Below are 27,569 nucleotides of genomic sequence, written 5' to 3'. Positions count from 1 at the left end.
ATTCGAGCAGGCGACTTTTGTCCAGTAGCATTCACACATTATCTGTAGATTACACTTGAAACAAGGGAGTCACCAACATCCTCTTGGAGTAAATCCTTGACACTAAGGTCATGTTCGACTGCCCACTCGTAGGCTTCCAAGAGAACCGTATCTGTCAATGGCACAGAGTGATTTGCCAAAACTCGAATGATGTTCGTCACACGGGATATAGCGATCCTGGTCGCGTTGTCGATTTCCTACACAATCGTAAGCAAGTCTCTGGGAGGTTTGTTTCAAAAGGGCATAATTACATCATTTCGATTCGAATACACAGCTTCCGTATCGAATCCTTCCTCGCCTTCTTGTTCAGTCACTTTGACGTGCTTGCTCACCCAGATATAACCGTTGAGACCGAGGATCAGGTCAACATCACAGGGAAGGGTGACAAAGTGGGATTTGAGGCGGCGGACAAGCACAGGCGGAATAGTGACCAATTGGCCGTTTCGCAGCTTGTATGATTTTTTGTGAGGTAGATGCGGTATCTTTACATGCCTCACGTACCTTGCCGTACTTGAGTGATCGGGTGTGGAGGGACATCGCCCCGTCGGAAAAGAAAGCTTGCACTTCCGCGACAAGTAAATCACCCTCTTCGAAAAAGTTGCGCATTTGCAATTCGTCGCTTTCTAGCTTTCGCCGCTGATGTCCGATGTCAGTCAAAATCACATTGCGAAAATTGAAGGGGTCGACGTGCTTGGACTCCACCAGGTAAGTTCACGGAAGACAGCATCAAGACAGCGTCTTGGCGCGAGTTAGCATCAACCTTCCATCGTTTTGGCTGGACCTGCACCATAGACGTCGGATGCTTAGCGAAACATGTAGTAGCAGGATCATTGTCTTACCTCGCTGATGCGGCCCACGACGAGGTCTCCGACCTCGGGATTATACCTGTTTGACATGAGCGTGACAGAAAAATTTCGGTCTGCTTAGCTTACCTCGTCCGCATCGCACGTACCGTTACTAGCTTGTTGACGCGTTCAACGACACCAGCCACTGACGCGATCACTTCATCATCTTCCACATACGTTCCGTGGCCACTAAAATGCGGTGTAAAATAGCAGAGGGCGGATGCTCAAGCATGAAACCTACCGCATGAATGCCTGAGAGGATGTCAGTGGTTCACCAGGACACGTTAGTTTCGATGGATTCATTTCGAAGTCATCGTCGAGATCGACGTTCATGTACGCGTCGTCTGTCATATCAGGATGGAGATTCGCGGACCCGGCCGTGTGCAGAAGTCCGGAACTAGAGGGGAACGATGTAAAGTCTACCATGATACTGTCGGACACTCTTGAGCGTCTGCGATCGACGTGAGCGCTCGCAGCCTGGAAGTCGAGGTTGAACGGAGTTCCGAACTGCAAAGTTTGTTTCGGCGTTCCACGAGTGTGGCGCGGTCGGTCGCCGGCCGGCAAGCCCCATCCGTGATACGTTTCATGGAGAATCGAGTTGATGAATCAAAGTTCTTTATAGATGGGTTTGTTACCTTCTCAACGAAACGTACGAAACACATGCCAAACGTAGAGATGATGAGCTCGTCAAGTCCTATAGGATGAAAGCAGTGTCACAGCAACGAACAAGGCAATCTTGGGTAATATACAAGGTTCGATAACATGGTATTGGGACGGTCAAATGGTAGCAATTCAAAAGTATCGAAACTTCACATGGTAGTCAATGGCAGATTCATTATCTGAACGTTGGTGTTTTTTTTCCAACGTGTGACAGGGTTGGCCGGAATATTGGCGGCATCTATCCTAAGCATTCATATGTCGCCCATGGGCAGCTACTTGTCGTCAATCAGACTTGCTGACAACCCTGAGGGAGATCACGAATGGTATCGGACTTCGAACGTACCGCGGTGTCAATGAATTTCGGACGTAAACTCATGAGTGTCTTGAATGCTTGAATTTGTCTAAAAGCTGACATACTGTTACAGGAGAGGCTCATTGTACTTTCGGTTTACACCGTCGATGATTACCGAAATCCGGCTTGCAGATGCGAAACTGATCAACGGTTAAATATAAGAAAGCTGTGCGCCCCTACTTTGGATACGTACGATGCCAGAAATGGCAGGGATCCCGGCGGTAGCAGTAAGCTTTGTCAGATTTGGCGCTAGGCAGTAGGCAGAATGGCATGTGAGAAGTCATAGGACCATAGTGAAGGATATATAGTCTATCAAGGATACAACAGCATTATAAATAACAGAGTCTCATAACATAACAAAGCAGCTACGATGAAAAGGGGTGAGCCACTGGAGAAGCGAAATATCAGGTAAGTTGGTGACTTACGTGGTATCATTTGTAGGCGAGGAAATAAGCAGATAAAGCGGGCAAGTCGTTTGACCCGGCGTCTGAGTACCCTTGTCTCCGTGATCCGTTATATTTCAGCACAATGACTGATCCACACCAAGCTTTTGCTGCAGCGCCAGATGTTATGCGATAGATGGCCCGATTGATAGGTGTATTGGAGGACAAAGCAACTGGAGAGTACCAAACTTGCAACGGGAATCTTAGGGGCTCGCCGTTGAGACCTTGTGTCAACACAACACTGCCAGTCTGGCCGCCTGGAAAGTATTGTGACACGAGTGGAGTGGGACAAATACCCTGCGCAGGTGTTTGTGTGGGCTGACAGTTGATGGTGATTATTCGAGGGCGCTCTGTTTTGTGGGAAGAGGTCAGAAAAGAAAGTTACGGGAAGAGTGGATTCAATGCCAACCTTCTTCAGGAGCAAATAGAATAGCGGACACAGTGATAAGTTGAGGTTGGGCCGGCGGCGGCGTGGCAATGACATTGTACTGTTGATGCGTCGAAGCTGCCGGCACACACTCACGTCGGTGACGCGGCCAGTCCTTAGAAGGGAGATGAGGGTAAGCGCCAGGGTCATAAGCCAAAAAGTGGCGCATACGCTGTTCAAGTGTTCCGGGGAGCAGTACCAAGCATTCTGGCAACGACTGCACCACATAGAAGTTGGCTGGCAGCAGACCGCACAGGGATGGCTGATGAGAGGGATGTTGGTGCTCATGGCTTAGGGAAGAAGTGAGAGGGTGGTGCGAATGTAATTAGAGGCCTTAGCTGGACCATGCCAGCTTTTATTCCGATGGATGGCGGAGTTGATTTTCCTAAACATTCAGAAATCACTATTTAGTTCTCACCTGTGTTAGAAAGCAGTCCGGAGTAGTGACGTCTAGCGACAAGAAAATAAGGACACCCGGGCTCTGGAGAGTCAACATAAAATCAGGGACCGTTGTGATCCATTCGTGATGGAGCAAGCGGATGCGCTGAGATCAAGATTAGTCCAATTAGCCTCTCCCCCGATGCGCAGCCCACGAGGCTATCCATTGCGTACAGCGCCTAGGGCGAGGCATGTATGATGTAACTCGGAGCGAGATGGGACGAGAGTTCAAGTACAGAGTCGCGCGCTTCAGGGACGAGTGACAAGTATCAGAGAGGTGTAGACTTTCATCGGGTAGTGGATGCATCAAAAAAACAGAACTGCCTTTGATGTATGAAACCGAGTTGTGTAAACTCAGGAACAGGAGTCGATGAAGGAGGCAACTGGCACAAAATCACCACAAAATATATCGACACAGGGCAATCAGCCGTAGATGCAGAGAACAAGATGGTGACACGGCAGACGGAGGACTATCTGTAGGCATGATGCTGTTATTTTTTAATGATTTGCTCCAAAATGGTCGGCCAGACTCGCCTTAAACAGGCTTTTTCCAGAACGTAATCGCGGCTGAACAAACATTGGTCCGTGATGCGGGTACCTGGACCAACCTATGGCAACAAACTGCTGTTCGACGTACGACAACAATAGCTGAGCGAGCTCATCATGCCTCATGAACTATGATTGTTCGACATATATAGTCAGTTTAGTTAGGTAGTACTTCAGGACAAAATCAGATGAGTCTGTGACAGTTACGTCACATCTGCTTATATAATCCAATCTGAACGAAGCTGGAGATTCGAAGTCGGCCAGAGCAGTACATTCACCATACGATCCGTTCCCCACTTAACGTCCAGACAACCATCATGTCTGACGATGAAATGAACATTGATGAAGGTGCATTTTCAGTGCTATCCCAGCGAGTGTTTTAGCTAATTTAAACTCATTAGTGGCTGCAGGAGGTGGACCTGTCAGGAAGAGAGGGCGCGGGTTTCAAAATTCTACTGGCAAGTCCCCGGATCTATGATGTATTCAGTTCCCGGGAACCTGATGACTTTTATTTGGGTTTGGGCTTTCCAGGCAGCAACGGACAAGGTGCCACCTCAGAACAGACATACGACCGTGTCGAGACCACTCAAGCGAGAGATGCGGACACACGAGCAGCACGTTGTGAGTCCCGGTCACTTTCATGTCTCTGATCAAGTACTGACATCGTGTATGTCTCTTAGCTGTTGAGGGTTGGATCGTGCTTGTAACAAATGTCCATGAGGAAGCTACCGAAGATGATGTGACGGAGAAGTTTGCTGAATTCGGGGAGATAAAAAACCTTCATCTGAACTTGGATCGGAGAACCGGTTACGTGAAGGTACGCACTACTGCCCTGGTCTGTGCTACTCTCCGTCAATGGCTCACACATGGCTCAGGGCTATGCGTTGGTGGAGTACGAGACCATGGCGGAAGCACAGGCCGCCATTGATGGCGCCTCTGGAACCACGCTGTTGGAACAAACCCTTCAATGCGACTACGCCTTTGTTCGTCCTCCACCTTCTGGTCCCAAGAAGGGTAGAGGAGGCCGTGAAGGCCGGGGACGGAGTGCGAGCCCATCTCGCCGACGGGATTGATATGGGTTGTTGTGTGTAGTATATCCGACTTGTTCTATCAGCTTTTCACCAATCATTTTGTCAAAATTTTTCACCCATGATTCGTTGGGTGTAATCCTATCGCATCCTTGCTGCTGAGATCTGAGACGAGATTCAAGAACATGTCTCTTGTGGTGTTTTTGAGGTGGCCGGGGGCTTGAATCGCGGTATTCCCACGGGGAGGCTTTGTTGAAGCCACCAGTCAACACGCTGTCACGTCGCGCTCAGCCACTACCTCGTTGACCCCACTGTTCATCATAATTCGTCATGGCTCGTGCCCAATTGGCTTCTGAGAGTGAAGGGGAGTCAGATGAGGTTAAGCACTCCTCCAAGACCAACAGAAATACCGCCACTGGGGAAGAAAGCAACAACGAGGAAGAAGCCCGAGAAGGTAACGGCGAAGAGGATGATGAGCCAGAGTACGAGATTGAGCAGATCTTGGACGCCAAAAATGGCGTGTTCCCGCAGGTGTGTCTCTTTGATTCGGGTTTGGCGCGTCTTTCCAGCTTCAACGCGACGTCTATGATACCAGGGAAGGATGGGGTACTTGGTTAAATGGAAGGGTTTCAAGGAGGAAGACAACAGCTGGGTTGATGAGGAAGATGCCAGGTCAGTTCGTACATGTGCGCGATTCCCTTGTATACTGACGCATATGCCTGTCAGGAACGCACACGATCTTATTGAGGCATTCTGGTCCAAGAAGTCAAAGGAGAATAAGGGTAGGACGGCGCGCAAGTCGGATGTAAAGCCGTCTGCATCTGTCGGTCGTGCAGGCCGGAAGTCTATCGTCGATGAAAGGGTTTCCGACGACGAATCGACCTCTACTAAGAAGCGTGGGAGAGGCAGACCACGAAAGAGCAAGGTCGACTCAGAGGATGAAGAAGATGAGCGCGCTAGAGTCAAGAAGAAAGCGAAGACGAACGGGTCGGCCAAGGCCAGAAAGGCATCTACTCCTGTTGATAATAATGAGAAAGATCCAATTGTGCCAAGCACCATCAAGAAGTATAGGGATTTGACCAGCTGGGAGGACCTCGTCGCAAAAATTGAAACTGTTGAGAAGTCGGGCGACGATCTCATAGTGTTTTTCAAGCTGTGAGTCCGTCATATTCTGCCTTGAAACTGGTGTTAAAACGCGCTTTATTCTGACTGTCAGGAAAAAGAATGCGGAGCCTTGCAAAGAGGTGTCCTCAATTTGCAACGAAAAATTCCCGCAGAAGGTACGTTGTTGAGGAATGAACGCTAGATATCCCTTCACCGACGGCTTTGTACGACAGATGATACAATTTTACGAGTCAAATTTGCGCTGGAAGCACAGCGAATTATCTGACGAAAATGCCGGCTCCGATCAAGCTTGACATAGCCGGTCTCATGCTTCCCCTTTGTACACTTCAATTTTTTGTATTCTGATATTCTTGCCTTGCTGATTCATTTTTTTTCGCCTCGACGATTCGCTCCACTATGCTTTCAAAGCTGATAGATAAATCAAAGAACTCCCATGTTCAGCCTCTCTGGACATGTGTCACTGATATTTACATAGGCATCCGCAGTACGACAACTACTGTACCTGAGTCAGGCGCGATGAGAAGCTCATGGAGCGTTATACGATGTTCGTTCTTGGTTAATGCCGGTGACTCTCAGTGGCTTGTGTAGGTTAGGTTCGCCATGCATTGGCGAGCTGTATATATTTCCGAGCCTGCTACTGATGGTTTCAGTTCAGCACTATGAGCTTGTTCTCAAACATTCCGTCTTGTTTTCCCTCATTTGGCATCCTTCGAGTTGTCGGGTTGAGGCACCGATCAGCTGGAACGCTAGATGTCTCCAGTGTAGTTACACATCTCTTGTGCGTCCAAGAAACCCGATATTGCGAGCAGTTCTATTCTTGAGCCTATGGGCGATGTCGCGGACGGCTCAGCGAAACATGCTCCCGATCAATGACGAAGACGTATAGAATCGTAACCAAAGGGAACAATGCTATTTATTACACGCAATAGCCCGCAAAGCGCTCTTGATGTCGCCGCGATGAAAGACGAAGCAGAGTGGTTCTTGGCAGTAGCATGATAAAATATCAATCATAACGCGTTAGCTTTCAGCATCGCATGCCCCCAAATGAACCACTGACTTTGACATGCCAAACCTGGTCCGAAAAGCGCGTACATACTTACATGTTTCTTCGATTGAACGTGATGTCGTCCATGGAGACACACTGATGCCGTCAGTTCCGAGCGCCCGGCCGCGTGAGCTCAGCGAGTGGCCATGCGTTGCGAAAGCACACTGTGTGGTGAAGACAGGACTGGCGTTTCAAGACATATTAGTATGCGCGTGCGAGGCGAGCGCCAGGACGCATATCAGGCGCTGGCCGAAGCTTGGGTACACGGTGAGCATCTGATTCATCAACTGAAGCTACAGGCAGGATAATCCCAGGCTCTGTCCTGTTCCCGTCAAAAGCTGTGATGATGATTAGATTGTAACTGCACACGGCAACGACGGAACCTGATGGACTAGACGGATCCGAAGGTGGAAGACATCTGGCATTGACTAGCGTGTTTGACTAACCACAGCTGAGACATGGTGACATGTACGAGAGTACTGGCAGTCGAGGAATTGATAACCATGGAGAGCAACGTATAAGCATGCGCATAGACTTTAGGGAGAAAATACGTCCAACAAAAATAGGTTTCTGTAACGGAGTCCCAAGCAGGCAAGTCAAAACGTGCCTGACAACTATAGACCCACTCTGTGTCGTGGACAAGGAAAAGACGAGACTCACAAATAGCGCGAACCCAATCAAGGCGCAGATGGCAACGCATCACAATTTATCACTCTCACAGCTCCTCACGAACGGGTGGTGTAATGGCAGACGATACCGGCACGTCAGACTGCGCCTGCGCCTCCACTTCACGAGCTATGCTGCTCGCGACCTTCTTAGCGCTATTCGCTTGCTCCTCGGGTACGTTCTTGTAGCCTAGCAAGGCTTGCGCGCGCGCTAGTGCCTCCTCAACCTCCTCCTTACCACGACCGATCACATTGAGCACTGCCTCTTTCACCTCACCTCGATCCGAGGGGACAGGCAGAATGGATACCAATGGCTCCTTCGCCGCTCCCACGTCCCCATCCAATACATCTTCATCTGAATGTGCATCCTCCGGAACTTCACCGCCGAAAGCACGATCACCGCTGCGTTTGATGCGACGAAGTCGTGTCTCAAAGCCGGCGATGATATCCTTTACTTCCGACTCAAGCTCCTCAAGGGCTGGCTGCACGGGGTTGATGGGCGGCGAAGGATGCGAACCGTTTTGGACAGATTGTATATGCACCGTGAAGTTATCGCTTTCTGTGATGAATCAAATTGGTGAGGATGCAGCCGAGGTGAGCCAGACTCGCGATGCTCACGCTTAAGGAGGTCGTGATAGCGTTGCCAGTCCTGGTATGTTACATCATCTAGCCAAGCGTAGTCGAGACCGATGTCTGCCTGTGCGCGGTCAGCGAGATCCCTGACCTCAGCAGCCGCCTTCACTACCTATTAGAGAACAAAGACAAGGAACAAGACATTAGATGCGTTAGAGATGGCTGATGTGTCAACGCCTGTACCTCTTCTTCTTCGCTGCTCAGAGCCTTGTTATACCAGTCGTTGACCGTAACTTCAGTCTCTTGAAGACGATCATTGAATTTCGCATCGACCTTCTCAACGACCTTCGACCACAAAGTGAGCTTGTCCTGCTGCGTCCTCGAGTCCTTCCTGAGGTTCTTCAGGTAAGCTTCGGCACCTTTCAGGAACTTCTCGGCTTCTACCACCAGGCCATCGATGCTCCCCTTGATATCCTTGGAGGATTTCAGTTCGGCGGTTGCGGCTTTGCGGAGCGCGACAAGGGACTTGCGGACAGCCTTCTTTTTCTCTTTGATCATTTTTTCCAAATCGTCCTCCCATTGAGTATGCCGTGCCATGAGCTTACGCCGTTTCTCGGCAACTTCCTCCTTATGCACACGAAGGCGCTCCGCTTTCTCTTCCTCTGTCTCGACCTCCTCGTGCACGGCTTCTTGCTCGTCAGGAACGGCGTCTTCCTCGTTATCCAGTCCGAGATCGGCGGCAAACGCATCAATGTCAAACTCATCGAGATCATTGGTGATAGGCGGAGCCAAAGGGACGGAAGATGACGACGGGGTAGGGTCCAGCGAGGAGGTAGAAGAAGGTTCAAGAGTCTCCGACACGACCGGGGCGCCTGTGTGTACAGATTGGAGAATAACGGACGCGGCAGACTCTACTGTTTCGATGCGTTCTGGGGCAACGGCGGACTCGGTGATAGCAGAATGATCGATTGATGATGTCGATGGAGAACCGGCAGTAGGGATGATGACCACCGGAGTAGATCCCACAGGCTCGGAGGCTTCTGGCTCCGCCGAAGAAGGGCTAGGTACAGAGGCAGGCGCAGGCGGGACTTGCTCAACAGCGGATGGGACGGGGATATCACCATTTGGGATTCCACTACTGAGTTCCTGCATCCGAGCCCAGATTTTCGCCACGTGAGGATCAACAAACTTGCGGCGCTGAATACGCAATAGCATGAGGAGATGTTTTACCAATGCCTTGACGCGTTCCCAGAGAGGGACAGCATAAGGCTTAGCGATCTGGTAGCCCGAGTAGGACTTCTGCGCCGCTAGAATAACATAGGGCTGTGTAGCACGCTGGAGCCTATTGGTGTTATGAATGGCCGAGCGCAGATAAGGTCCTAGCTTGGCCTCGTATTGATGCTCAATCGCTGTTAGGTATGGCTCGACCTGTGAGGTCACGCGGAGGTACTGAGGCACGACATGTTGCTCCCACTGAGGGACCACATGCTTGTTCCATTGAGGCACAACACGCTTCTCCCACTGAGGTACGACACGTTGATTCCACTGCGGTACGACGCGGTTGGTCCACTCGGAATGAGTGCGCAATGCAATCGGCATAGCGATCTGTATAGCACGATCGGTGTAGGGCTTCACGCGCTGAACATGCGGAGCAATGGAAGGATGTGCGAGAGCGGTATTAATGGCAGGAAACACGTAAGGCTCGAGGATGAGGCGGCGATATTCAGACAGACCACGGCAGACGGAAGATTCAAGTTTGGCGTCGTTGGGGCAAACAGAGAGCGTGTAGATGGTGAAGAAAAGGAGGAGATATCGAAGAAGGACATCGGCAAGGCCTGCGCGTCCCTTGGGTTTCTGATGGCGATGTCAATGGGTAATGATGCAGGAAGATGAAAAGGCAGCGAACCTTGCCCCCTTTCTTTGTTTTCTGTTTCGACTTTCCCTTCGTTTTCTTGGAGGCATCATCCTGATTGCATGATCAGCAGAATGCCCCATTAAGCACAATAAGAGAAGCAGGAAAGGACGCCTGAGCTGCAATGCGCCCTAGGCACGAAGTCGAAGCTAGGAGCAATCCGCCTATGAGATGGTGCAGTCGATACTCTACCAAACATGAGCGGCATTGTCTTCAGTGAAAAGGCATCACTCGGTTGAGACAGTCAGCGGTCGTGTAGTTTTATAACGGTATCACTAAAATGTCACGCGTCGTTCCGTTCCTGTCGGCCCCCACACTTTGGAGGATTTTTCAAGCACATGTGCGCCCTTGCGCAGCGGGCACGAGGGTAGAGCCACTCGCTACTCCGAGAAGAAGAAGAGAAAATGGAGAATGGGAGCACTCACGTTATCACGCGAGCTCCCCTTGGAGTCGCGGTCGGCGTTCTGTCCGTTTGCTAGAGCGGCGGACAGATCGGAGGCAATGGTCGTGCCCTGTCCGAGCTTGCTTTTTGTCGCAGCAGAGCGCGGAACGAGGTGCGAGGAGTTTGTACGAGAGGCAGGTGACAGTGGGGCAGCTGGTGCTTTGCGAGCCACGACCATGACGGCCTACGAGAAAGGCAGTATAGATAAACAGAAACGAGAGACCAGCAGCCAATAAAGCTGAAATGTATGGAGAGAACCAACGAAGGCTACGACGACGTGGAGGGAGGAAGGAAGAGGGTCGGTCGATCAGTTGGTTGCATTCAAGACGCGCCACCCTCTGACGAAGAGGGCTGATGTAATTCAGTCACGTGGTCGTCCCTTTCGACGTCTCTTACTCGTCCCTTCGGTTTCTTGGTCGGAGTCCCTCGCTTCCTTCTTTGCGTCTCAAGAATGGCGACGAAACAGTTGCAGAGACCGCCGTCCACGACGTACTCGCACCGAAAGCCACGCCTTCGACAGTCTAGGGCGTCGTCTTCGTCTCCGCTAAAAGCACCAGAAAAGGACGATGTCACACTGCAAGAAATGTGGCGTCGAATGAAAAAAAGAGCGCGACAGCCTACTGCGCCCGTAGCTTTGGATCCTCTCGAGGTAGAACACAACTCGAAAAGACACAAACAGGACTCGGACGTTACCGCGGATCTAGACAGCATCACGCTTCCGAATCTGTCTCGCGACTACATTATCCCCATCACGAGCAGGAATGGTAGTCTCTTTGATCAGTTCAAGACGCCTGCCAACGCTCCCCTTTCTCCACATGTCTCGCGCTCTCGATCTCGCCGCTCTGTCTTACCAGAACAATTCTCTCCGATGCCTGTTTCTCGCCACAAGCTTGCTCGGACCAGCTCTCGCAAATTAAAAGAAAATTCAAATATCTTGGATGGGCTCGCATCTCCTTTCCATAGTCGCCCCGGATCAAAGACAAGTTCTCCGGGGAAGAAAAAACTAAGGAAGAATCTACATGCAAAGTCTCGCACCCTCTCTGATTCTCGCCCTGTGGACCATTCTAGCACCGTGCAATCTCGGACGCAGGCCTCGTCTGTTCGCGTCGGCAAACCTGTGCATCATGCACGCTGTCCCTCTGGTCCCGAGGCCTCCACAGCGTACTTGCTTGACCAGATCTCAGACGACGACTGGTTTCGCCCCGCCAGGGCTCTGACTCAAGGCCCGTTTCTCGTCGACGCCATGCCTCCTGGAACACCGCAACCGGACTGGAGTTTCAGCACCGAATCATTTTACCGCGATTTCCCCCTGAGGACGTCGACTCCGGTGTCAAAGAAAAGGGCGTTTCGACTCGCTCACGACGAAGGGACTCCGAGCGCGCCGAACACTCCCGAGATGCGCGACAGGAATGCAGGAGAGGACGTCGTGATGGCAGATGTCAATACAAGTCCCGAACAGCCCCCTCGGCGCACGTACATTCACTACAGCAAAAATAGCATCTTTTCGTCGTCCTTTGTCGACTCGACCACCGCCCCGCTGTCTCATCAACGTTCAAAATCTTATGAAGATTCTCTTTCTTCCATGTCCTTGACCGACACGGTCGTATCAAGGAGTATTCCGGGATCGCACCTCGGCCATTTCGACATGGCGGACGGCATTGCTCCTGAAGTCGTCGCGACGCCATGCTCTAGCCCTATCGCCGAGGAACTCAGCGGAATGCTGGTCTCCATGGGCTTCTTCGGTAAGTTTGACCGCGCGATGCTGATTGTTCCGTTTCTTTACGCGCCATATGCGTGTCCCCATGCGCCTATATGCGTCTGCCACCGCACCCCCGTGTGCAGTCATGAGCGGCGGACGCATCCGCGTCCTCCCGCGGTCCAAATTAACATCCTATCGTTCCCCGAGCTCCCAGAATCTCAGCCTTACCCCTTACAGACCCACCCCCGACGTCGACCTCGAACGGCGCGCTCAACCGGTCTCGCTCGCTAGACAGCTCCGCGCTCGCGGGCGACGAGCCCGCGCAAGGCCGCGCTCAGAAGGACCTGGGCCACCGGCGCAACCGCACCCGCGCAGGCACGATCCGCGCCTCGGACTACGCGCATATATCCGCGAACAACGTGTCCGCGCCGCTGATCACGACCGCGACGACGACGCGCACGCGCTCGGGGACGATCCGGCCCGCGCGCGCGCCCGTGCTCGCGCGGACGAGCTCGGAGCCCGCGCTCGCGCCCGCAGAGGAGGCGCCCGTGCTCGCGGATGACGGGGATGAGGACGTCACGGTGTCGGATGACCCGCTCGATTGTCTGTCGTCCAGGTTCAGGGAGAACGGGGCCCCAGTGGAGCGGTGCGTGCGCAGGCGGGCGGGGACGAGGCCGATGCCGATGCCGATGTCGCGGGCGGTGAGGAAGCGCGTGGCGGAGATCGCGGCTATGGATATCGACGTCGGGAGCGACGAGAGCGACGACCCGCTCGATTGTCTGTCGTCTAGGTCTAGGGAGACCGAGGTGGTGGTGGAGAGGCACGTGCGCCGGCGGGCAGTAAGGGCGCGCGAGGCGGAGGACGTGGCTATCGGCGTCGAGAGCGGCGAGAGCGACGAGGAGCCGCTGTCGGTCGCGAGAGACGGAAGCAGAAGGGGGCCTTGACCGCGTCGGGATTTTTCGTTTTTCATTTTCGTTTTATTCTTCGCTGTGACGCGTTTCTTTTTCTCGGTTTCGGGGATCTCGTGCTCTGCTTTTTTCTGGGTGCTTTTTCTTGTCGACCGGCCGTGCTCGCCGTGCTCTGTCTCTCGCTCTCGCTACCCTGCTCTTTCCAAGTCTCGCTTCGTTGCTCTGCCGCGTCTGCGCTCGCTCGTGCTCTGGTCTCTCTCTGGCTCTCATGCCCCACGCTTCCCCTCGGTCCGTCGAGAACGAAACTCTCGATCGCCGCTTGTACCATAACTTCCAGCTCTGCCTGTCTCCTCTCACCGCTGCTGCTGCTGCTGCTGCTATTTTCTCACGCGCTCGCTCGATGCGTTTTTGGAGGCCGTGCGGCTCTCCCTCTGTCTCCGGCTCCGGCTCCGTCTCTAGCTCGTCTGTTCTGTGTTCTTGTTGCATTCGCCGCTTTCACTGCTTTCGACGCTCTCACCGCTATCGACTCTTTCGACGCTATCGATCGGCTTCGTCCATCACCGACTTCTGGATTCACTCTGCCGCCTTCTTGGGGGGGGGGAAATACATGTGTTATGTGTGAATCAGTATGCATATGCGTATTTGTATTCGTATGTGTATTTGTACGGGCGCCGTCGTCGCCCGTGGACGCTGCGCGCTGTTTTTCTGTAGTCCTGTAGGTCGGGATGTAATAACACCTTCGTGATGACGTTCGCCCGTACAGTAGAACTGAAAGAGGAGTTTCGTGGAACAAGGTGTGCGGGCGCGGGTGCGTGTACGGCCTCCTGGCGAGACGCGCAGCGCGCGCGATGTGCAGTCCGTGCGTCACGCCGTCGCGGCCTCCGGTGTATCCTCCACCGCCGCGTCAGCGTCAGCGTCCCCCTCGAGCAGAGACGTCGGCGGTGCCCACCCGGGTACCGGACGCCCCTCGCGGTCCTCGACGCGGCTGAAGAAAGCGGGGTGCAAGAAGCCGCGCGCGTCGCCCGCGGAGAGGACGACGCCGTTGTCGGAGAGGGAGAAGGGGATGCCGGCCGCGAGGGCTTTTGGGAGGTCGATGTGGATGAGGATTTGGGCGGAGGCGCGCATGCCTTTTTCGTGTGCGTGCGGGGGTGGGGGGAGGTTCAGAGGGGGAGGGGGGGAGGGGGACTGGGAGAGGGAGGGGGGGGGGCGTGCGTACCGCTTATGATGCCGTCGCCTGGGATGCCTTGGGCGAGGTGGATGTGGTTGCGGGACATCCTGGAGAGGCCCTGGCGCGCTGTGTTCGAACCAACACGGGGCGGGTCAGCGGATCGGCGCCGTGCGGGGTGGGGCGGGGCACGTACAGATGGATTGCCAGGCTTTGCGGGTTGTGCCGTGCACGGCCATGGGCACGTCTGTGGGGGACGTTATTGGCTTGAGGACGAGCTGGACGGCCTGTGGGGCGGGGTGAGTACGGACATGCGGGGACTGGTGGTGGGGGTGGGGATGGGGGCGGGACGTGCCTTGATGGAGTGCCCCTGGTTCGCTTTGATCCACCAGATCGCGTCTGCGGAGGCGGCGGCGTCGGAGGGGGGCTCGGAGAGGAGGGTGTAGCGCTGCTTGGTGTCGGCGGCGACGATGCGCTGGAGTGCGGGCCAGTCGAGCTGTGCGGCGAGCTTCGGGGTCGCGAGCTAGCGTGCGTGCGTGCGTGCGCGCGTCGGTACGGAGTAGGAGTCGCGAGGGGGCGTCGCTGGGGGGCACGGAAGAGACGGCGGGGGCACTCACGAGGTCTTGCACGCGGACGAAGCCGTCCGCGCGCATGGGGAGCTTCTCGGACTGCGCGCCGTGGCGCAGGAGCCAGGAGAGCGTCTTGGAGAGGCGGACTTCCGGGGCGTCCTTTGGGAGGCCGCGTAGCTTGCTTTTGGGTTTGCCTTTCTGGTGAGACGGCGGCGGCTGCGATGGCTGCTGCGACGGCTGCGAAGGGGGTGCGGGTGGGTCGGGCATGGGTGGACGCTTGGAGGAGGCGGCGGGGGAGGCGGGGGAGCGGGAGAGGGAGCGGGAGAGGGAGGCGAGGAGGGCGCGTCCCGACGGCGGCCTCGGAAGGAGCATGGCTGGGTAGAGGGGTTACGTAACTCGCGGGTTGGGCGTCGCTCCATCGTCTCAGACTCGACCCAGCACCCGCCGCGAACGTCGCCGTCGCCGCCGCGCTCGTCGCTCGAATATGTCACCACCCCCTTGGCACGCGTCTTTGTTGTCCTCCTCGTCCTCCTCGTCGTTGGATGGAAGCACGCGCGCGCGGGGACACATCCGCGTCTTCTGTTCATGAATGGTATCGAGCACACGTCGCGGGGAGCACCCGCCGCTCCTCCCCCCTCTGAGCATCTCTGACATCCCCCCAACAGAACTCGCCGCCTCGCCTTTGCCTATTCGCCTCGCCCCCGCGCACGACGGCCTCCAAGCTTCGCGCGGCGATGCTCTGTGTCGGCTCGCTCGCCACGCGTCGTGATTCATGATTGTGCAGGGGCGACCGACCGGTGGCCCTCGACGTCGGGTCCTTATAATATTGGGAGAGACCGCGGCGGCGCGCGCAAGCAGCGCCCTCCCTCCCTCTCTCCCTCCCTCCTTCCCTGCCCACGTGCCCTGTCTGATATGCATGCATGGCCCCAGGCGGCCCACACGAGGCTTCCCTCGCCCCTCTCCCTGCGCATCGGCACCCCTCTTCCTCCAACTCTTACTCCCATTCCTACTCGCACTCCCACCCTCGCTCTGACTCTGGCTCTGACTCTGACTCTCGCTCCGTTTCCACCCACCCACTCGCGGTACTCATCGCTTTTCTCGTCGTGAACTGTACGTCCCGCCCGCCTGCTTACCCGCGCCCGAGAACGCCTCCTCACCGCCATCATCGCCATCGCCGCACTCTCCCTCGCCATCGCCGCCCTCGTCGCCCTCGCCCGCTCCGCAGGTCCCCTAGCAGCCGTGCTCGCCCTCCGCGCCCTCCTGTGGGACGCCCCCCGCCGCCTGCTGGGCATGCCCCCCCCGGACCCCGCTCGTGCTGGCCCCGAGCAAGCGCCCCGCCCCGTCCATCCGCACCCAAATTCGCATCCGCGTGCACATCTTCACGTACAGCCGCGTCTGCAGCATATACATACGCACGCGCGACATCATCTGGCCGCCAAAGAACCCGCCCCCGCACCCGCGGCTGAATCACCGAACGCTATCCCCACCACCCCCACACAAAGGCGCCCCGCGCCCCCGCAACGACGCAAAACCGCCCGCACCCGCACCCGCACCCGCACCCGCACCCGCACCCGCACCACCATCCACCACCACACCACCCCCCGCACCGCCCTCCTCCGCGCAAAGCTCCGCCGCCTCTGCCGCGCGCTGGCCGCGGAGCAGGACGCGCGCGCCGCGGGGCAGCGCGCGCACGAGTGCATGGTGCTCGAGGTGCTCGAGGCGCGGGGCGCGCGCGATGCGCTGGCGGAGGAGCTGGGGGCCGAGCGGGCGCGCGGGCGGGGCGGGGCGCGTGGGGAGGTCGAGGGTGAAATGGGAGGTGAGGGTGAAGGAGAGGGAGGAGAGGGGGAGGGGGAGGGTGAAGGAGAGGGGGAGGGGGAGGGGTGCGCGGACGTCCCGGTGGCGTTTATTGTTTGCGAGTTGGAGAAGGTCATCAAGGAGCTGAGCGCCGCGGGCGAGGGCGAGGCGGGCGATGGCGGGGAGGGTGAGGCGGTCGCGTGGGTGGGCGTGGACCAGGGTGTGCAGACGCACGACGACCGGGAGGAAGTGAGCGAGGCAGATACACCCTCGTGTGCGCGCGCAGACGCGGGCGTCCAGACCGACCCCGAGACCGACCCCGACCCCGACCCCGCCTCCCCCTCGCCCACGCACGCCCTCGAAGCCCGCTGCCTCGCCCTCGAAGCCGCCACCGCCGCCTCCCAAACGCGCGCGGCCGAGCTCGAAGCGCACCAAGCGCTCCTCGCCGCGCTGCTCGCCGAGACGCGCGCGTGCGCGAGCGCGGTCGAAGACGGGTACGAGGAGCTGCTGGCGTGCAAGGACGCGCTGCTGGGCGAGCTCCACGAGCGCGTCGCGGCGCAGGGGCTGCGGCTGCGGGCGCTCGATGCGGCGGAGGCGCGGGCGGCGGCGGCGGAGGCGCGGGTGGGGGAGATGGGCGAGGCGTTGGAGCGGGCGGGGGAGGTGGAGGCTGCGCTTGGGGAGGTGCGGGGGAGGCTGGAGGGGGCGGAGCGCGCGGCGGTGGGGGCTGCGGGGAGGGTGTGGAGGGCTGAGGCGGAGGCGCGGGCGGCGAGGCGGGAGAGGGGGGAGGCGGAGGCGGAGGCGGAGGGGTTGAGGGCTAGGTGTGTGGGGTTGGCGGAGAGGGTGGAGGAGGTGGAGGGGGAGTTGAGGGTGGTGGTTGGGTTGCTTGGTGGGGGTGGGGAGTTTGGGGACGAGGTGGAGGGGGAGATGGAGGACGAGGTGGTGGAGGAGGAGGGGAGTGCGTTTGGGGTGCGGGAGGCGCTGGCGATGGATTTGCCTACTATCGATGAAGAAGAAGAGGAGGAGGAACAGGAACAGGAACAAGAACAAGAACAGGAAGAGGAAGAGTGGGTCGTTCAAGAACAGGACGAGTGGGCCGTCGAGGAGGACGCGGAGGGCGCGCACGGCGCAGCGGAGGACATTGCGCCGGACGAAGACTCGGACGAAGACTCGGAGGGCTCGATCGAGACGCTCGTCGCGGACCTCGGCGGCGTCTACTACCGCCAGCCATCAGAGCCCGCGACCAAAACCGACGCGGCGCGCGCGGGCAGCGCGCCGGAGGCGGAGGCGCGCCTGACGGAGATGACGCTGGAGTACGCGGCGGGCGGGGCGGCGGGCGGTGGGGAGGACGGGGGGCGTTCGCCCGACTCGCCGTCGGTGGGCGTGCTCCTCGCGAAGGCGGTCGCCGCGGCCGCCGCGGCGGATGGGAGCGGGGCGCGGTTCGCGGGGCATCTCCCGGACGACTGTCTGCCGTTCTGGGAGATGGATCTGGAGGTGTCGCCGGATGGGGAGGACGAGGTGGACGGGGTGGACGAGTCGAGGGCGATAAGGTACGCGGCGGCGCCGGTGCCGGTGTCGGGGCGGACGAACACGTCGTTGTTTTATCGCGCGCGGGTGGCGGGCGCTGCGGGTGCGGGTTATGGCGGTGGTGGTGGGCGCGCGCGGAGGCCGTACGGGCCGCGCGGGTTCATGGACGGTGTGGACGTTTACGATTATCGGGTGGACTGAGCGTGTGTAGTTTGTCGCGGGGACGCGTGCTCCGCCGACCGACGATGTTTGTCGGACACTCGATTGACCAGGACGTGTTCGTCGACGATCGTTTGTGTGACCGATTATTGATAGTGTTTGTGTCGTAATCCACGCACAGTATTAGCGCTGAGGACGGGGTTGCCCTGCGACTGTCGTCATACAGACACGGCCAACGCTCGACGGTCCACGCAGCAGCGTCCGCCCGCGTCCGGCGCCACTTCCCTGCTATCCCACCCGGCGCCCTTGCCGCCTATCGCCCCCCACTATATCTCTCTCCGAGGCGGATGCAACCCCGCTCCGTCCTGCCCACACCCTCCACGCACCCACCACCACCACCGCACACCTCCACCTCCACACCCTCACGCACACGCACACGCGCCCACGACCGCCCAGAGCCCCATGGCCAACGACATGCGCGCCCCATACTGGAAGTCCCTCGCCTCCGCCTCCTCGTCCCGCCTCTCGTCCTTCAAGGACTACCTCGCCCAGCGCGACCGCACCCCGCGCGCCGCCCTCAACCTCGGAGGCCCACGTGCCGCAGAGCCCCCCGACGCCGCCGCCCGCCGCCAGACGTGGAAGCAGTGGGCGGGCCAGAAGATCGCGAGGGGCGCCGCGGGCGAGGACGCCGCGGGCCCGAGCCCGAGCGCGGAGAAGGTCATTTTGTTCCCTGGTTGGGCCGCTAGGCGCTACCACGCCCGACCGCAGGACGCGCAACAAGGTGCGTGCGCCACCGGCTGCCCGTCGTTCGTCTCTTCTGCGTCTCCCTTCTGGCGGCCACCCGTTGGGGCGGGGTCAGGGACGCGGCTTGGCGTCACCCCCCGCGCGTGGCCTCGTCCCTGCTCGTCCGATGCTGCCTATTGCGGTGGCCCAGACGCCCTCTCAGACCCTGATGCGCTTCGGCGCCTAATAATAGCCAGTGCGCAAAGGCAAGCCGGGCCCTCCTTCCTCCTGGGACACCGCTGCTGCTTCGCCCGTTCGCGAACGAGTGTCTATTCTCGCCTCGCTCCTTCCCGAACCCGCACCGCGCGTCGCTGACCACCGCCGCCACGCACCATAGGCGCTCCGTACGACGTCGACATTTTTGTGTCCGGGTACGCCGTCAAGCACCGTGCGCCCGGGCTCCTCACCCGCTCGCAGAAGACGGTCCTCAAGCTCGCAAAAAGTACAGTCGCGCGCGCGTGCTCTCCGATGCGCATCATCTTGCTCACACTTATCGCGCCGCAGCCTTTGCCGCGCTCCCTAAATTTGCCGGGCCCCCAAGCCCAAGCTCGAGCCACGAAAATCTCTCCAGGATGTCTCTCTCCAAATCAACAGAAGAACTCCTCGCATCGATGGAGCTGCCCCCCCGGCCGGACGAAATGACCCCAGAGCTCGAGCTCCGCACGCTCCACAGCTCGAGCTCGCGCTCGCGCAACGGCTCGTCCGCCACCCTCGCGAGCACCTCGCAGACCTCGCTCGTGCCCTCCTCCACAGGCTCCTTCCCGCCCGCCTTCCCCGACCTCCCGCCGCTCCCCGGGAGCCCCCCGCCTCCGGCTACGGCCGCGTCCGCGTCCGCGCCCCCGTCTAGCCTGCAGAACGAGCTTCAGCGTCTGCACGCGAACCTCGAGTCCCGCCTCGCCCCGTTCTGGGCCGCCGCCCTCTCCGCGCGCACCGTCCGCGTCGCGGTGCACCCCCTGGCCGCGGCCGCTGCCGCCGCCGGCGACGACGCGAGCTCCGACGACGGGCGCGCCGGGGGGCACGCGGCGATTGTGGCGGGTAGCGCGACGACGAGCGCGGACGGCGCGTTCCAGATCAGGCTCACGATCCCGTGGGAGGATCTCTGCACGCACCCGATGGGCGTGCACGTCGCGTTCGGCGACCCGACGCGCGAGCACGACTTTGTGCTCCGCGCGGAGCTGCTCCCCGCGCCGACGACGCAGCCGACGACGCCGACCGCGACGTCGACCCTAGCGGGCGCGCCCGCCTCCCGCACGCCGTCGCCGCCCGCGGCGCCGAGCGCGGCGGCGGAGGCGGTCGTGCCGCTCACGCACTCGCCCGTGCGCGTCATCTCGGACATCGACGACACGTGCAAGCTGTCGCACGTCGCGAGCGGCGCGCGCGCGGTGTTCTACAACGTGTTCGTGCGCGATTTGCACGAGAGCTTGATTCGCGGCATGGGCGACTGGTACGGCGCCATGTGGGCCCGCGGCGTGCGCTTCCACTACGTCGTGAGCACCCCCCTCCTCCCGTTTTGTGTGCTCGCGCGCTGACGCTCGCGCCCGCGCCCGCGCCCCGCGCCCCGCGCAGTCCAACGGCCCGTTCGAGCTGCTCCCCGTCATCACCGAGTTCTTCCAGCTCGCGCGCCTCCCGCCAGGCTCCATCCGCCTGCGGTCCTACGGCACCCGCACGCTCTTCACGGGGCTCCTCTCCGCGCCCGCGACGCGCAAGCGCGCGGGCGTGCTCGACGTCCTCGCGAGCTTCCCGCGCGCGCGCTTCCTCCTCGTCGGCGACGCGGGCGAGCAGGACCTCGAGCTCTACGCCGCGCTCGCGCGCGAGCGCCCCGCGCAGGTGCTCGCGGTGTTCATTCGCGACGTGACGCCGTACGGCGGGGGCGAGGTCGGCATCCAGGACCCGACGGGCGAGGCCGCGCGCGAGCCGGGCGCGGTGGCGCAGGCGCTCGCGATGGGCGCGCCGGGCGCGGTCGGGCGCACTAGTACGGGGAGTTATAGTGCGAGCAGTAGCGCTAGTGGCGGCGGCGGGTGGGGCGGGTGGGGCGCGCCGCGGCACTCCGAGTCGCTACCGACGTCGCCGACGGAGCTCGCGCCGCCGCCGCCGATCGGGATAGGGATAGGGAGCGGGGGCGGGGGCGGGAACGGGCGGTCGTTCTCGGGCGACTACTTCTCGTCGCGGCCGCTCCCGCCGCGCACGCCGCCCCCGTTCGCGCAGACGCCGTCCGCGTCGAGCTCGCGCTCGAGTACGCCGCCGCCGCCGCCGTTGCCGTTGCCGCCGCGGTACTACGCGGAGCCGGCGGGGTACGCGGGGTACGGGCCGTCGTCGCCGGCGGACTCGCTGGCTGGCGCTGGCGCGGGCGCGGGGGCCGGGCGGGCGTCGATGAGCGAGGTGGACAAGCGGCGGTATGCGCTGCAGGTGCGCGTGTGGAAGGCGCGGGCGGAGATGCCGCGGCATGTCGTGCTGAGGGTGTTTAGGGAGCCGGAGGAGTGCGTCGAGGCGGGGGAGATTCTGGATCGGTTGGGGATCGGGATTGGGAGGTGAGGCGGCCGTTTTTTCGGTATTCGTTCGGGCAGGTTTTTTTTTTTGAGTCCTTGTTGTGCTGTCGTGTCGTGTCGTGTCGTGTAGTGGGTATTGTTGTATTAGTCCTTATGGGCGCCGCCCTCGGTTTTTTTTAGTATACTGTAGATGTACTAGTCGTGCTCGCGCATGTGTAGCGGGTCTATTTTACATGGTTGTTGCGCAGGGAATTCATCGTCGGCAGGGAGGGTGAAAGTGCCTAGATGAGCTCGACGGCGTCAAACCTATACGTGTAAGAGTTCATATAACGAAGCAGCGACGTAGGACGGCATGCAGCCTGGGACTACAAAAAGAGATATAATCATCGATGCGCTCGACATGCCGTGGTTCTTTTCCGCTCGATGTATCCTCAATGCTTCTTCCAGCCCCGACTGGCCCGCAGGCGATATATATATATATATATTCACGCTGCGTGCACGCCAGCCGCCCCTCAAGGGAGGGCAGCCGATTCGTCTGGCGCTAGAAGCGCGGCGGATGCCCGCCCGGACGAGATGAGCGCAGAAGCTCTGACGGTCGCGAGCGACGGCCGCGTTGTCCATGGGGCGCAGGCTCAGGGATGCAGGCGCGCCTTGGGGACGCACATCCTGCGGTATATAAACTGCGACGGGCGAGGCCGCAAGTCCTCGTCCGCATCCAGGCATCCAGTTTTCTTTTGCCCCCGCGCTCTGTTTGATCTCGAGTCGAGTGTCACCGAGCGACGATGTCCAAGCTCTTGCGGATCGTGGGCCTCCTCGTGAGCGCCTGTGCCCTCGCGCGCGCGTCGTCCGCCGCTACGGCGCAGGGGTCCTTCTCCTGCGACGTGGGCGAGGCGCAGTGCTGCGCGAACGTTTACTCTGTGCGTGTCCCCCTCTTCACGCTCGCCTGGCCTGACGCTTGACGGATGCGCGCGCGCGCGCGATGCAGCCGAACGACACGCGCGTCGGCGCGGTGCTCAAGGCGATCGGGCTCGACGCGTCGGGCGCGGCGGTCGGGGTCGCGTGCGACGCGATGGTCCCCGGCGGCCCGAGCTGCGAGTACACGGCCGCGTGCTGCACGAACAACGGCTTCGTGAGTCGTCTGCGTTGCTCGTGCTCTGCGTGGTGCGCTCATCGGTCTGGTTCGTGCAGAGCGGGATGGTCGCGTTGGGGTGCGCGCGCGTTTGAGATGCGGCGGTGGAGGGAGCGGGCGTATCGTGTGCTTCTTGCGGGTTCTTAGACGTGTTGAAGGGACGCTGCCGATTATAGTATGTGCATGACGCCTTGATTTGAGTGGATGTGAGCAGGAGGGGGTGAGAAGGAAGACCGGCCTATTCCTTTCAATATTCGACGTCCCGAATGGACGTCAATCAGACAGTCTGCGTGGATGTCAAGGCGAAGAGTCTGACGGGGCACCTGCACACATGTGCTGGGAGCAAATCCCTGGGCTTTGCATTGCGAAATAGGTTACAGACGTTCACGAAGCGCGACGGGTCACAACGTTCTAAGGAGAAGCAGTAGTCGCCAATGACGACACGAGAAACATGCGATTGCTGCTATCGAAGCGTGCCCTAGAGATACAGAGGTCGACGAATGGGGCGAAAGCGTCAATAAGATAATAAAATCACTACAGTCCTTCCGTAATCAGAACGCGGGGTATTCATGACGGCGCATCATGCCGTGACAGCCTGCTGTGGTGGTTTCCCCGATGGCGATGCGCCGTGGTCGCTCTTGGCTGAAATCTGCAGGACGCGGTCGATGTCATTTAGGACCCCAATCATCTCCTATAGGTCGGATCGTGAGCAAAACGTATTTGGTAGGTGATGAGAAATTGCGTACTGGATTCTGCGGCTCGAACTGAAGCCCGAGTTCGATGGCCTCGCGCGCCTCCCTGATACGGTTGAGCCCGATCAGAGCCTTGGCCTTGCGGAAGTGGCCCTTGGACCAGGGCTTCTTGAGCTGGATGACGACGTCAGCGTCGGTGAGCGCGCTGATGAAGTCGCCGGCCTCGAAGTAGGCGGCTGAGCGGTTGGAGAGGACGGTGGAGAGCTCTTCGCGCATGACGCCCTGAGCCTCCCAGGGCGCGCGCTGGGTCGCATAGTTGGCGGCTTGAGTGTAACGGCCGATGGCTTTTTCGTGCTGGCGCGTGCGGAAGAACGTCTGTGGAGGCGCGAGGCGGTCAGCCTCACTAGCCGAGCATTTCTGAGGCTACAGGGCGACGCACGTTTCCCTCTTCCTTCGTGCCGTTGATGGCGCCCGAGAGCGCTTGGTTGAGGACCTGCGCCGGGGGCGGGCAGCGCAAGTTTGGATTTGAGACGAGGAATTTGGAGATGCGGTTGAGGAGGAAAAAATCGACGTCGCAGTCTGTGCATTTCTCGAGCGAGTGGGGTTTGCAGAGGGCGGTCGCGTTGTTCGGAGGGCCGAGCTCGATGTCGACGGGTTGAAAGTCTGCCTCTATGAGAGCCTGCATGGCAGGGTCTGGCTGAGGAGCCATCGGCTGCTGCTGCTGCTGCGGTTGCTGCTGCGCGGGCGCTGTCGTCGTCGTCGTCGTCGGTGACGGTGCGGACATGGTGGTCGCTGGCAAAGACGTGTTGGAGGACGCGTCGGCCACGTCGTGTGCTGTCGTATGTAAACGGGACTTCCGGATTGGGCAGGTGAGGACTGATCGTGGGAGAGTTTGTCAGCGGAGGGTGAATGGCTTAATTTTTCGAATGGAGGGTCGACCATCACTTCACCCCGACCCACCATCCCCCGCATAGACACAGTCCCTCCCCCTTCAAAACAACCCGTTCCCTCTCTAATATGACAAATGGAATTGTAAACGGCTCTTCTGGTCTCGAGAATCAATTCGGTTAGTACAGCGTCCGCCATCGCCGTCGTCGTTCCGCCGTGCTTATCCTGCGTGCTGTCAGCTTCTCTCGGTATCAACGGCACAAAGTCTGCGTACGTGCCTCCTCATTTACGAAGCTCGCAGCGGGCTGCCTCATCCCCTATCACTACCACCGGGTAGGCCTCTTCATGGCCCTTTGTGCGTTCCTTTTTCGCTGATTGTCAGTCTCCGTGCCTCTTTGTCTTCAGGAACGGCTGGAACGACTTGCGTACCTCGACCCCTCCCGCCCGCGGCGGCATCAGCGGTAGAGGATTTGGAGATAGATCTGCCAGTGGCTTCAGCTCCCCCGGGGGCGCTCGTCGTGTTGACAGCTGGTCCGAACGTCCTCCCTCCGCCAGTATCCCTCATGGCGGCGCTCCCCGAGTAGACAGTGGTCCCCGCGAATCCTTCGGCTACGGCGTATGGAGGGATGGTGTCCACGTCGTCGGTGGTCGTAACAACAGGCTTGAAAAGGAGCTTTACGGCGACGCCGCTGATCCCTCAAAGCAGCATACCGGTATCAATTTTGAGAAGTACGATGATATTCCCGTCGAGGCTACCGGCGCGGGCGTACCGGAACCCGTGAACGTTTTCACTAGTCCTCCGTTGGACCCTGTTCTCTTGGAGAACATTGGTTACGCTCGTTACACCTCCCCGACTCCCGTCCAAAAGTATTCGATCCCTATTGTCGCAGGAGGCAGAGATTTGATGGCATGCGCGCAGGTGTGTATTTTTTTTTTTGCTTACCTGTTCCTTTGTTCGTCATCTCATTCGTTTGCTCCACAGACCGGTTCTGGAAAGACCGGAGGGTTCTTGTTCCCGATCCTCTCAGCGTCTTTCGCCAACGGCCCTCGGCCTCCACCGGTCGAGAGCCAACAGTCGTTCTCGCGCACGCGCAAAGCGTACCCCACTGCCCTAATTCTCGCTCCAACCCGCGAGCTTGTAAATCAGATCCATGAAGAAGCTCGCAAGTTTGCTTATCGCTCTTGGGTCCGTCCTGCCGTCGTCTACGGTGGCGCCGACATAAACAGCCAACTCCGCACTATAGAGCGTGGCTGTGATCTCTTGAGCGCTACACCCGGTCGCCTGGTTGATCTCATCGAACGTGGCCGCATCAGTCTCGCGAATATTCGCTACCTTGTCCTCGATGAGGCTGATCGCATGCTTGACATGGGTTTCGAACCTCAGATCCGTCGTATCGTCCAGGAAGAGGATATGCCCGGCATTCATGACCGCCAGACTCTCATGTTCTCCGCCACTTTCCCTCGCGATATCCAGATGCTTGCCAAGGACTTCTTGAAGGACTATATCTTCCTCTCTGTCGGTCGTGTTGGCTCGACGTCCGAGAACATCACGCAAAAGATCGAATATGTGGAGGACAGCGACAAGCGCTCAGTCCTTCTCGACATCCTCGCGGTGCAGAGCACTGGCCTCACCCTCATCTTCGTCGAGACGAAGCGCATGGCCGACATGCTCTCGGACTTCCTTTTGTCCAACTCGTTCGCTGCCACTTCCATCCACGGCGACCGCACGCAGCGTGAGCGTGAGATGGCTCTGCAGACCTTCCGTCAAGGCCGGACGCCCATCATGGTTGCGACCGCTGTTGCCGCCCGTGGTCTCGATATTCCCAACGTCATGCATGTCGTCAACTACGACTTACCCAGCGACATCGACGACTACGTGCACCGTATCGGTCGTACCGGCCGTGCGGGTAACACTGGTGTGTCTACTGCCTTCTTCAACCGTGGCAACAAGAACATCGTTCGCGACCTCGTCGAGTTGCTTCGTGAAGCGAACCAGGACATTCCCCCGTGGCTTGAGACCGTCGCTCACGAGTCGGCCTTTGGCGGTGGTGGCAGCGGTTTCCGTGGACGTGGTGGACGCGGTGGAGGCAGAAGCCGTGGTGGAGCAGCGAGAGATTATCGCCCCGCCGGTGGAGGGTCTCATGGTGCCAGGGGGCCCAGCTACGGAGGTGCTCCCTCGTACGGCGGCAATGGTGGTGGCAGTGGTGGTGGATACGGTGGCGGATACAGCGCCGGTGGCGGAGGAGCGCAGTCCTGGTGGTAAATCACCAGGGTTCGTCCAATCCTTTGCCTTCCATCTCGCACATGCCCTTCACTTTTATGCCTACCCCCTTCCTATGCTTCCCATATTCGTCTCACAGATGCGCGTCGTCGCTATGACCCTCCAATAATCCAAACATCGCATCAGTTTCTGCAAGGACGGCTCGCATCCATCTTTCTGTCATTTTTGATTTCTCTCCCTCCCACTTGCGCTGCTCTCACGACTACACATGTTTTGTCTCGTCGCTCTCTTGTCTGGCATGAATGACTTTATGGCCCTATTTTATTCGCTTCGCTTCCCGCTTCTGTTTGTGTCTCCATATCATCATATCCCTCCGCGTGCCCCCTCCCCCTCCCCTCTCATGGCTCCCCATCATCCATCATTTACGCCCTCTCCTTGTTTGTGGATTCATTGCCTGGCACGCACCAGCGTTTTTGCTGATTTATAGAGATCGAACGGATGGGTGGTACGATTGATAACTGTCGTAATGCATACCCCTCTTCTCCCAACACCCACACCCTCACCCTGCTACTTACTGCTTGTAGGTTTATTGGCGCGTCGATGGTCGGTCGGTTCACGGTTACGCGTTCGTTCGTTTATTTTTTTCATGATGACACATTCCCACACAGTCACCACCACCACCCACGCAGCATGCATTTCGGCATGCCATACAGCACAACATTCCCGGCCAGCATTACGAGACATACATACAATCTGATTGTTAACGTTAGAGCATCGCATTATCTTGTACTCCTTTTTTCCGGCGTGGTTCCCCTATTAGTCTATCTTTTTTAGTACCTGTCTCTGTCCCTCCCCCCGGAGGCCTGGATATTCTGGTCTCCTGACTATTGTATATGTCGCTTCTAAACATGCTTGTGGGCGCAAGTTTAATGAACGTTCGCGTAGACAATGCGGCGCGATGACATGATTGGCGGGCTAGAGCAAGCTAGTGTTTCTGACCGTCATTGCATTG

At 58.7% G+C, this 27,569-nt stretch overlaps 13 protein-coding genes across 13 annotated transcripts; 8 read left to right on the top strand and 5 right to left on the bottom strand.

The window, feature by feature from the left end:
* Positions 1–38: 38 nt before the first annotated feature.
* Positions 39–1,217, bottom strand: HETIRDRAFT_324241 (uncharacterized protein; the record flags this gene model as incomplete). Its single annotated transcript, XM_009551212.1, has 7 exons — positions 39–236; positions 291–488; positions 541–675; positions 737–820; positions 879–924; positions 972–1,073; positions 1,126–1,217. The coding sequence occupies 7 exons, from the start codon at positions 1,215–1,217 to the stop codon at positions 39–41; spliced, it is 855 nt and encodes a 284-aa protein (XP_009549507.1).
* Positions 1,218–2,327: 1,110 nt separating this feature from the next.
* On the bottom strand, positions 2,328–2,994 carry HETIRDRAFT_49849 (uncharacterized protein; the record flags this gene model as incomplete). The annotated part of the gene is made up of 3 exons (XM_009550463.1): positions 2,328–2,689; positions 2,749–2,881; positions 2,938–2,994. The coding sequence occupies 3 exons, from the start codon at positions 2,992–2,994 to the stop codon at positions 2,328–2,330; spliced, it is 552 nt and encodes a 183-aa protein (XP_009548758.1).
* A 1,073-nt stretch (positions 2,995–4,067) lies between these two features.
* HETIRDRAFT_324168 (uncharacterized protein) lies at positions 4,068–4,823 on the top strand (the record flags this gene model as incomplete). Its single annotated transcript, XM_009551211.1, has 5 exons — positions 4,068–4,098; positions 4,152–4,212; positions 4,286–4,371; positions 4,431–4,567; positions 4,626–4,823. The coding sequence occupies 5 exons, from the start codon at positions 4,068–4,070 to the stop codon at positions 4,821–4,823; spliced, it is 513 nt and encodes a 170-aa protein (XP_009549506.1).
* Positions 4,824–5,108: 285 nt separating this feature from the next.
* HETIRDRAFT_428870 (uncharacterized protein) lies at positions 5,109–6,196 on the top strand (the record flags this gene model as incomplete). Its single annotated transcript, XM_009551210.1, has 5 exons — positions 5,109–5,309; positions 5,374–5,450; positions 5,505–5,933; positions 5,995–6,058; positions 6,116–6,196. 5 exons carry the CDS (start codon positions 5,109–5,111, stop codon positions 6,194–6,196), a joined length of 852 nt encoding a protein of 283 aa, XP_009549505.1.
* A 1,467-nt stretch (positions 6,197–7,663) lies between these two features.
* HETIRDRAFT_420408 (uncharacterized protein) lies at positions 7,664–10,718 on the bottom strand (the record flags this gene model as incomplete). Its single annotated transcript, XM_009551209.1, has 5 exons — positions 7,664–8,172; positions 8,232–8,358; positions 8,430–10,040; positions 10,093–10,152; positions 10,524–10,718. The coding sequence occupies 5 exons, from the start codon at positions 10,716–10,718 to the stop codon at positions 7,664–7,666; spliced, it is 2,502 nt and encodes an 833-aa protein (XP_009549504.1).
* Positions 10,719–10,991: 273 nt separating this feature from the next.
* HETIRDRAFT_453710 (uncharacterized protein) lies at positions 10,992–13,183 on the top strand (the record flags this gene model as incomplete). Its single annotated transcript, XM_009551208.1, has 2 exons — positions 10,992–12,282; positions 12,477–13,183. The coding sequence occupies 2 exons, from the start codon at positions 10,992–10,994 to the stop codon at positions 13,181–13,183; spliced, it is 1,998 nt and encodes a 665-aa protein (XP_009549503.1).
* A 939-nt stretch (positions 13,184–14,122) lies between these two features.
* On the bottom strand, positions 14,123–15,022 carry HETIRDRAFT_242589 (uncharacterized protein; the record flags this gene model as incomplete). Its single annotated transcript, XM_009551207.1, has 5 exons — positions 14,123–14,274; positions 14,364–14,441; positions 14,509–14,578; positions 14,620–14,835; positions 14,915–15,022. Coding segments are annotated over 5 exons (624 nt in total), but the record flags the coding sequence as incomplete, so codon positions are not given.
* A 448-nt stretch (positions 15,023–15,470) lies between these two features.
* HETIRDRAFT_460138 (uncharacterized protein) lies at positions 15,471–18,400 on the top strand (the record flags this gene model as incomplete). Its single annotated transcript, XM_009551206.1, has 3 exons — positions 15,471–15,624; positions 15,666–15,779; positions 16,026–18,400. 3 exons carry the CDS (start codon positions 15,471–15,473, stop codon positions 18,398–18,400), a joined length of 2,643 nt encoding a protein of 880 aa, XP_009549501.1.
* A 1,062-nt stretch (positions 18,401–19,462) lies between these two features.
* On the top strand, positions 19,463–21,040 carry HETIRDRAFT_50464 (uncharacterized protein; the record flags this gene model as incomplete). The annotated part of the gene is made up of 3 exons (XM_009550486.1): positions 19,463–19,583; positions 19,646–20,628; positions 20,708–21,040. Coding segments are annotated over 3 exons (1,437 nt in total), but the record flags the coding sequence as incomplete, so codon positions are not given.
* Positions 21,041–22,409: 1,369 nt separating this feature from the next.
* HETIRDRAFT_104521 (hydrophobin-like protein) lies at positions 22,410–22,851 on the top strand (the record flags this gene model as incomplete). The annotated part of the gene is made up of 3 exons (XM_009551205.1): positions 22,410–22,544; positions 22,613–22,756; positions 22,816–22,851. 3 exons carry the CDS (start codon positions 22,410–22,412, stop codon positions 22,849–22,851), a joined length of 315 nt encoding a protein of 104 aa, XP_009549500.1.
* A 573-nt stretch (positions 22,852–23,424) lies between these two features.
* HETIRDRAFT_323725 (uncharacterized protein) lies at positions 23,425–24,133 on the bottom strand (the record flags this gene model as incomplete). The annotated part of the gene is made up of 2 exons (XM_009551204.1): positions 23,425–23,823; positions 23,888–24,133. The coding sequence occupies 2 exons, from the start codon at positions 24,131–24,133 to the stop codon at positions 23,425–23,427; spliced, it is 645 nt and encodes a 214-aa protein (XP_009549499.1).
* Positions 24,134–24,405: 272 nt separating this feature from the next.
* Positions 24,406–27,504, top strand: HETIRDRAFT_410995 (uncharacterized protein). Its single transcript, XM_009551202.1, has 4 exons — positions 24,406–24,514; positions 24,576–24,669; positions 24,742–25,255; positions 25,319–27,504. The coding sequence occupies exons 1-4, from the start codon at positions 24,466–24,468 to the stop codon at positions 26,597–26,599; spliced, it is 1,938 nt and encodes a 645-aa protein (XP_009549497.1). The 5' UTR covers positions 24,406–24,465; the 3' UTR covers positions 26,600–27,504.
* On the top strand, positions 26,860–27,391 carry HETIRDRAFT_323901 (uncharacterized protein; the record flags this gene model as incomplete). The annotated part of the gene is made up of 3 exons (XM_009551203.1): positions 26,860–26,994; positions 27,045–27,175; positions 27,226–27,391. 3 exons carry the CDS (start codon positions 26,860–26,862, stop codon positions 27,389–27,391), a joined length of 432 nt encoding a protein of 143 aa, XP_009549498.1.
* Positions 27,505–27,569: the final 65 nt, after the last annotated feature.

Source organism: Heterobasidion irregulare (genome assembly GCF_000320585.1).
Source record: "Heterobasidion irregulare TC 32-1 unplaced genomic scaffold scaffold_08, whole genome shotgun sequence".
Classification (NCBI taxonomy): domain Eukaryota; kingdom Fungi; phylum Basidiomycota; class Agaricomycetes; order Russulales; family Bondarzewiaceae; genus Heterobasidion; species Heterobasidion irregulare.
The sequence above is the reverse complement of the archived record's forward strand: the minus strand, read 5'-3'. Positions and strand labels throughout refer to the sequence as shown.

Bases quoted from the DNA above. Each gene is read 5' to 3' on its own strand.
- HETIRDRAFT_410995 (XM_009551202.1), top strand. From the start codon at position 24,466: ATGACAAATGGAATTGTAAACGGCTCTTCTGGTCTCGAGAATCAATTC. The intron at 24,515-24,575 runs GTTAGTACAGCG...GCGTGCTGTCAG, and splicing joins TGGTCTCGAGAATCAATTCG to CTTCTCTCGGTATCAACGGC. The intron at 25,256-25,318 runs GTGTGTATTTTT...TTTGCTCCACAG, and splicing joins ATTTGATGGCATGCGCGCAG to ACCGGTTCTGGAAAGACCGG.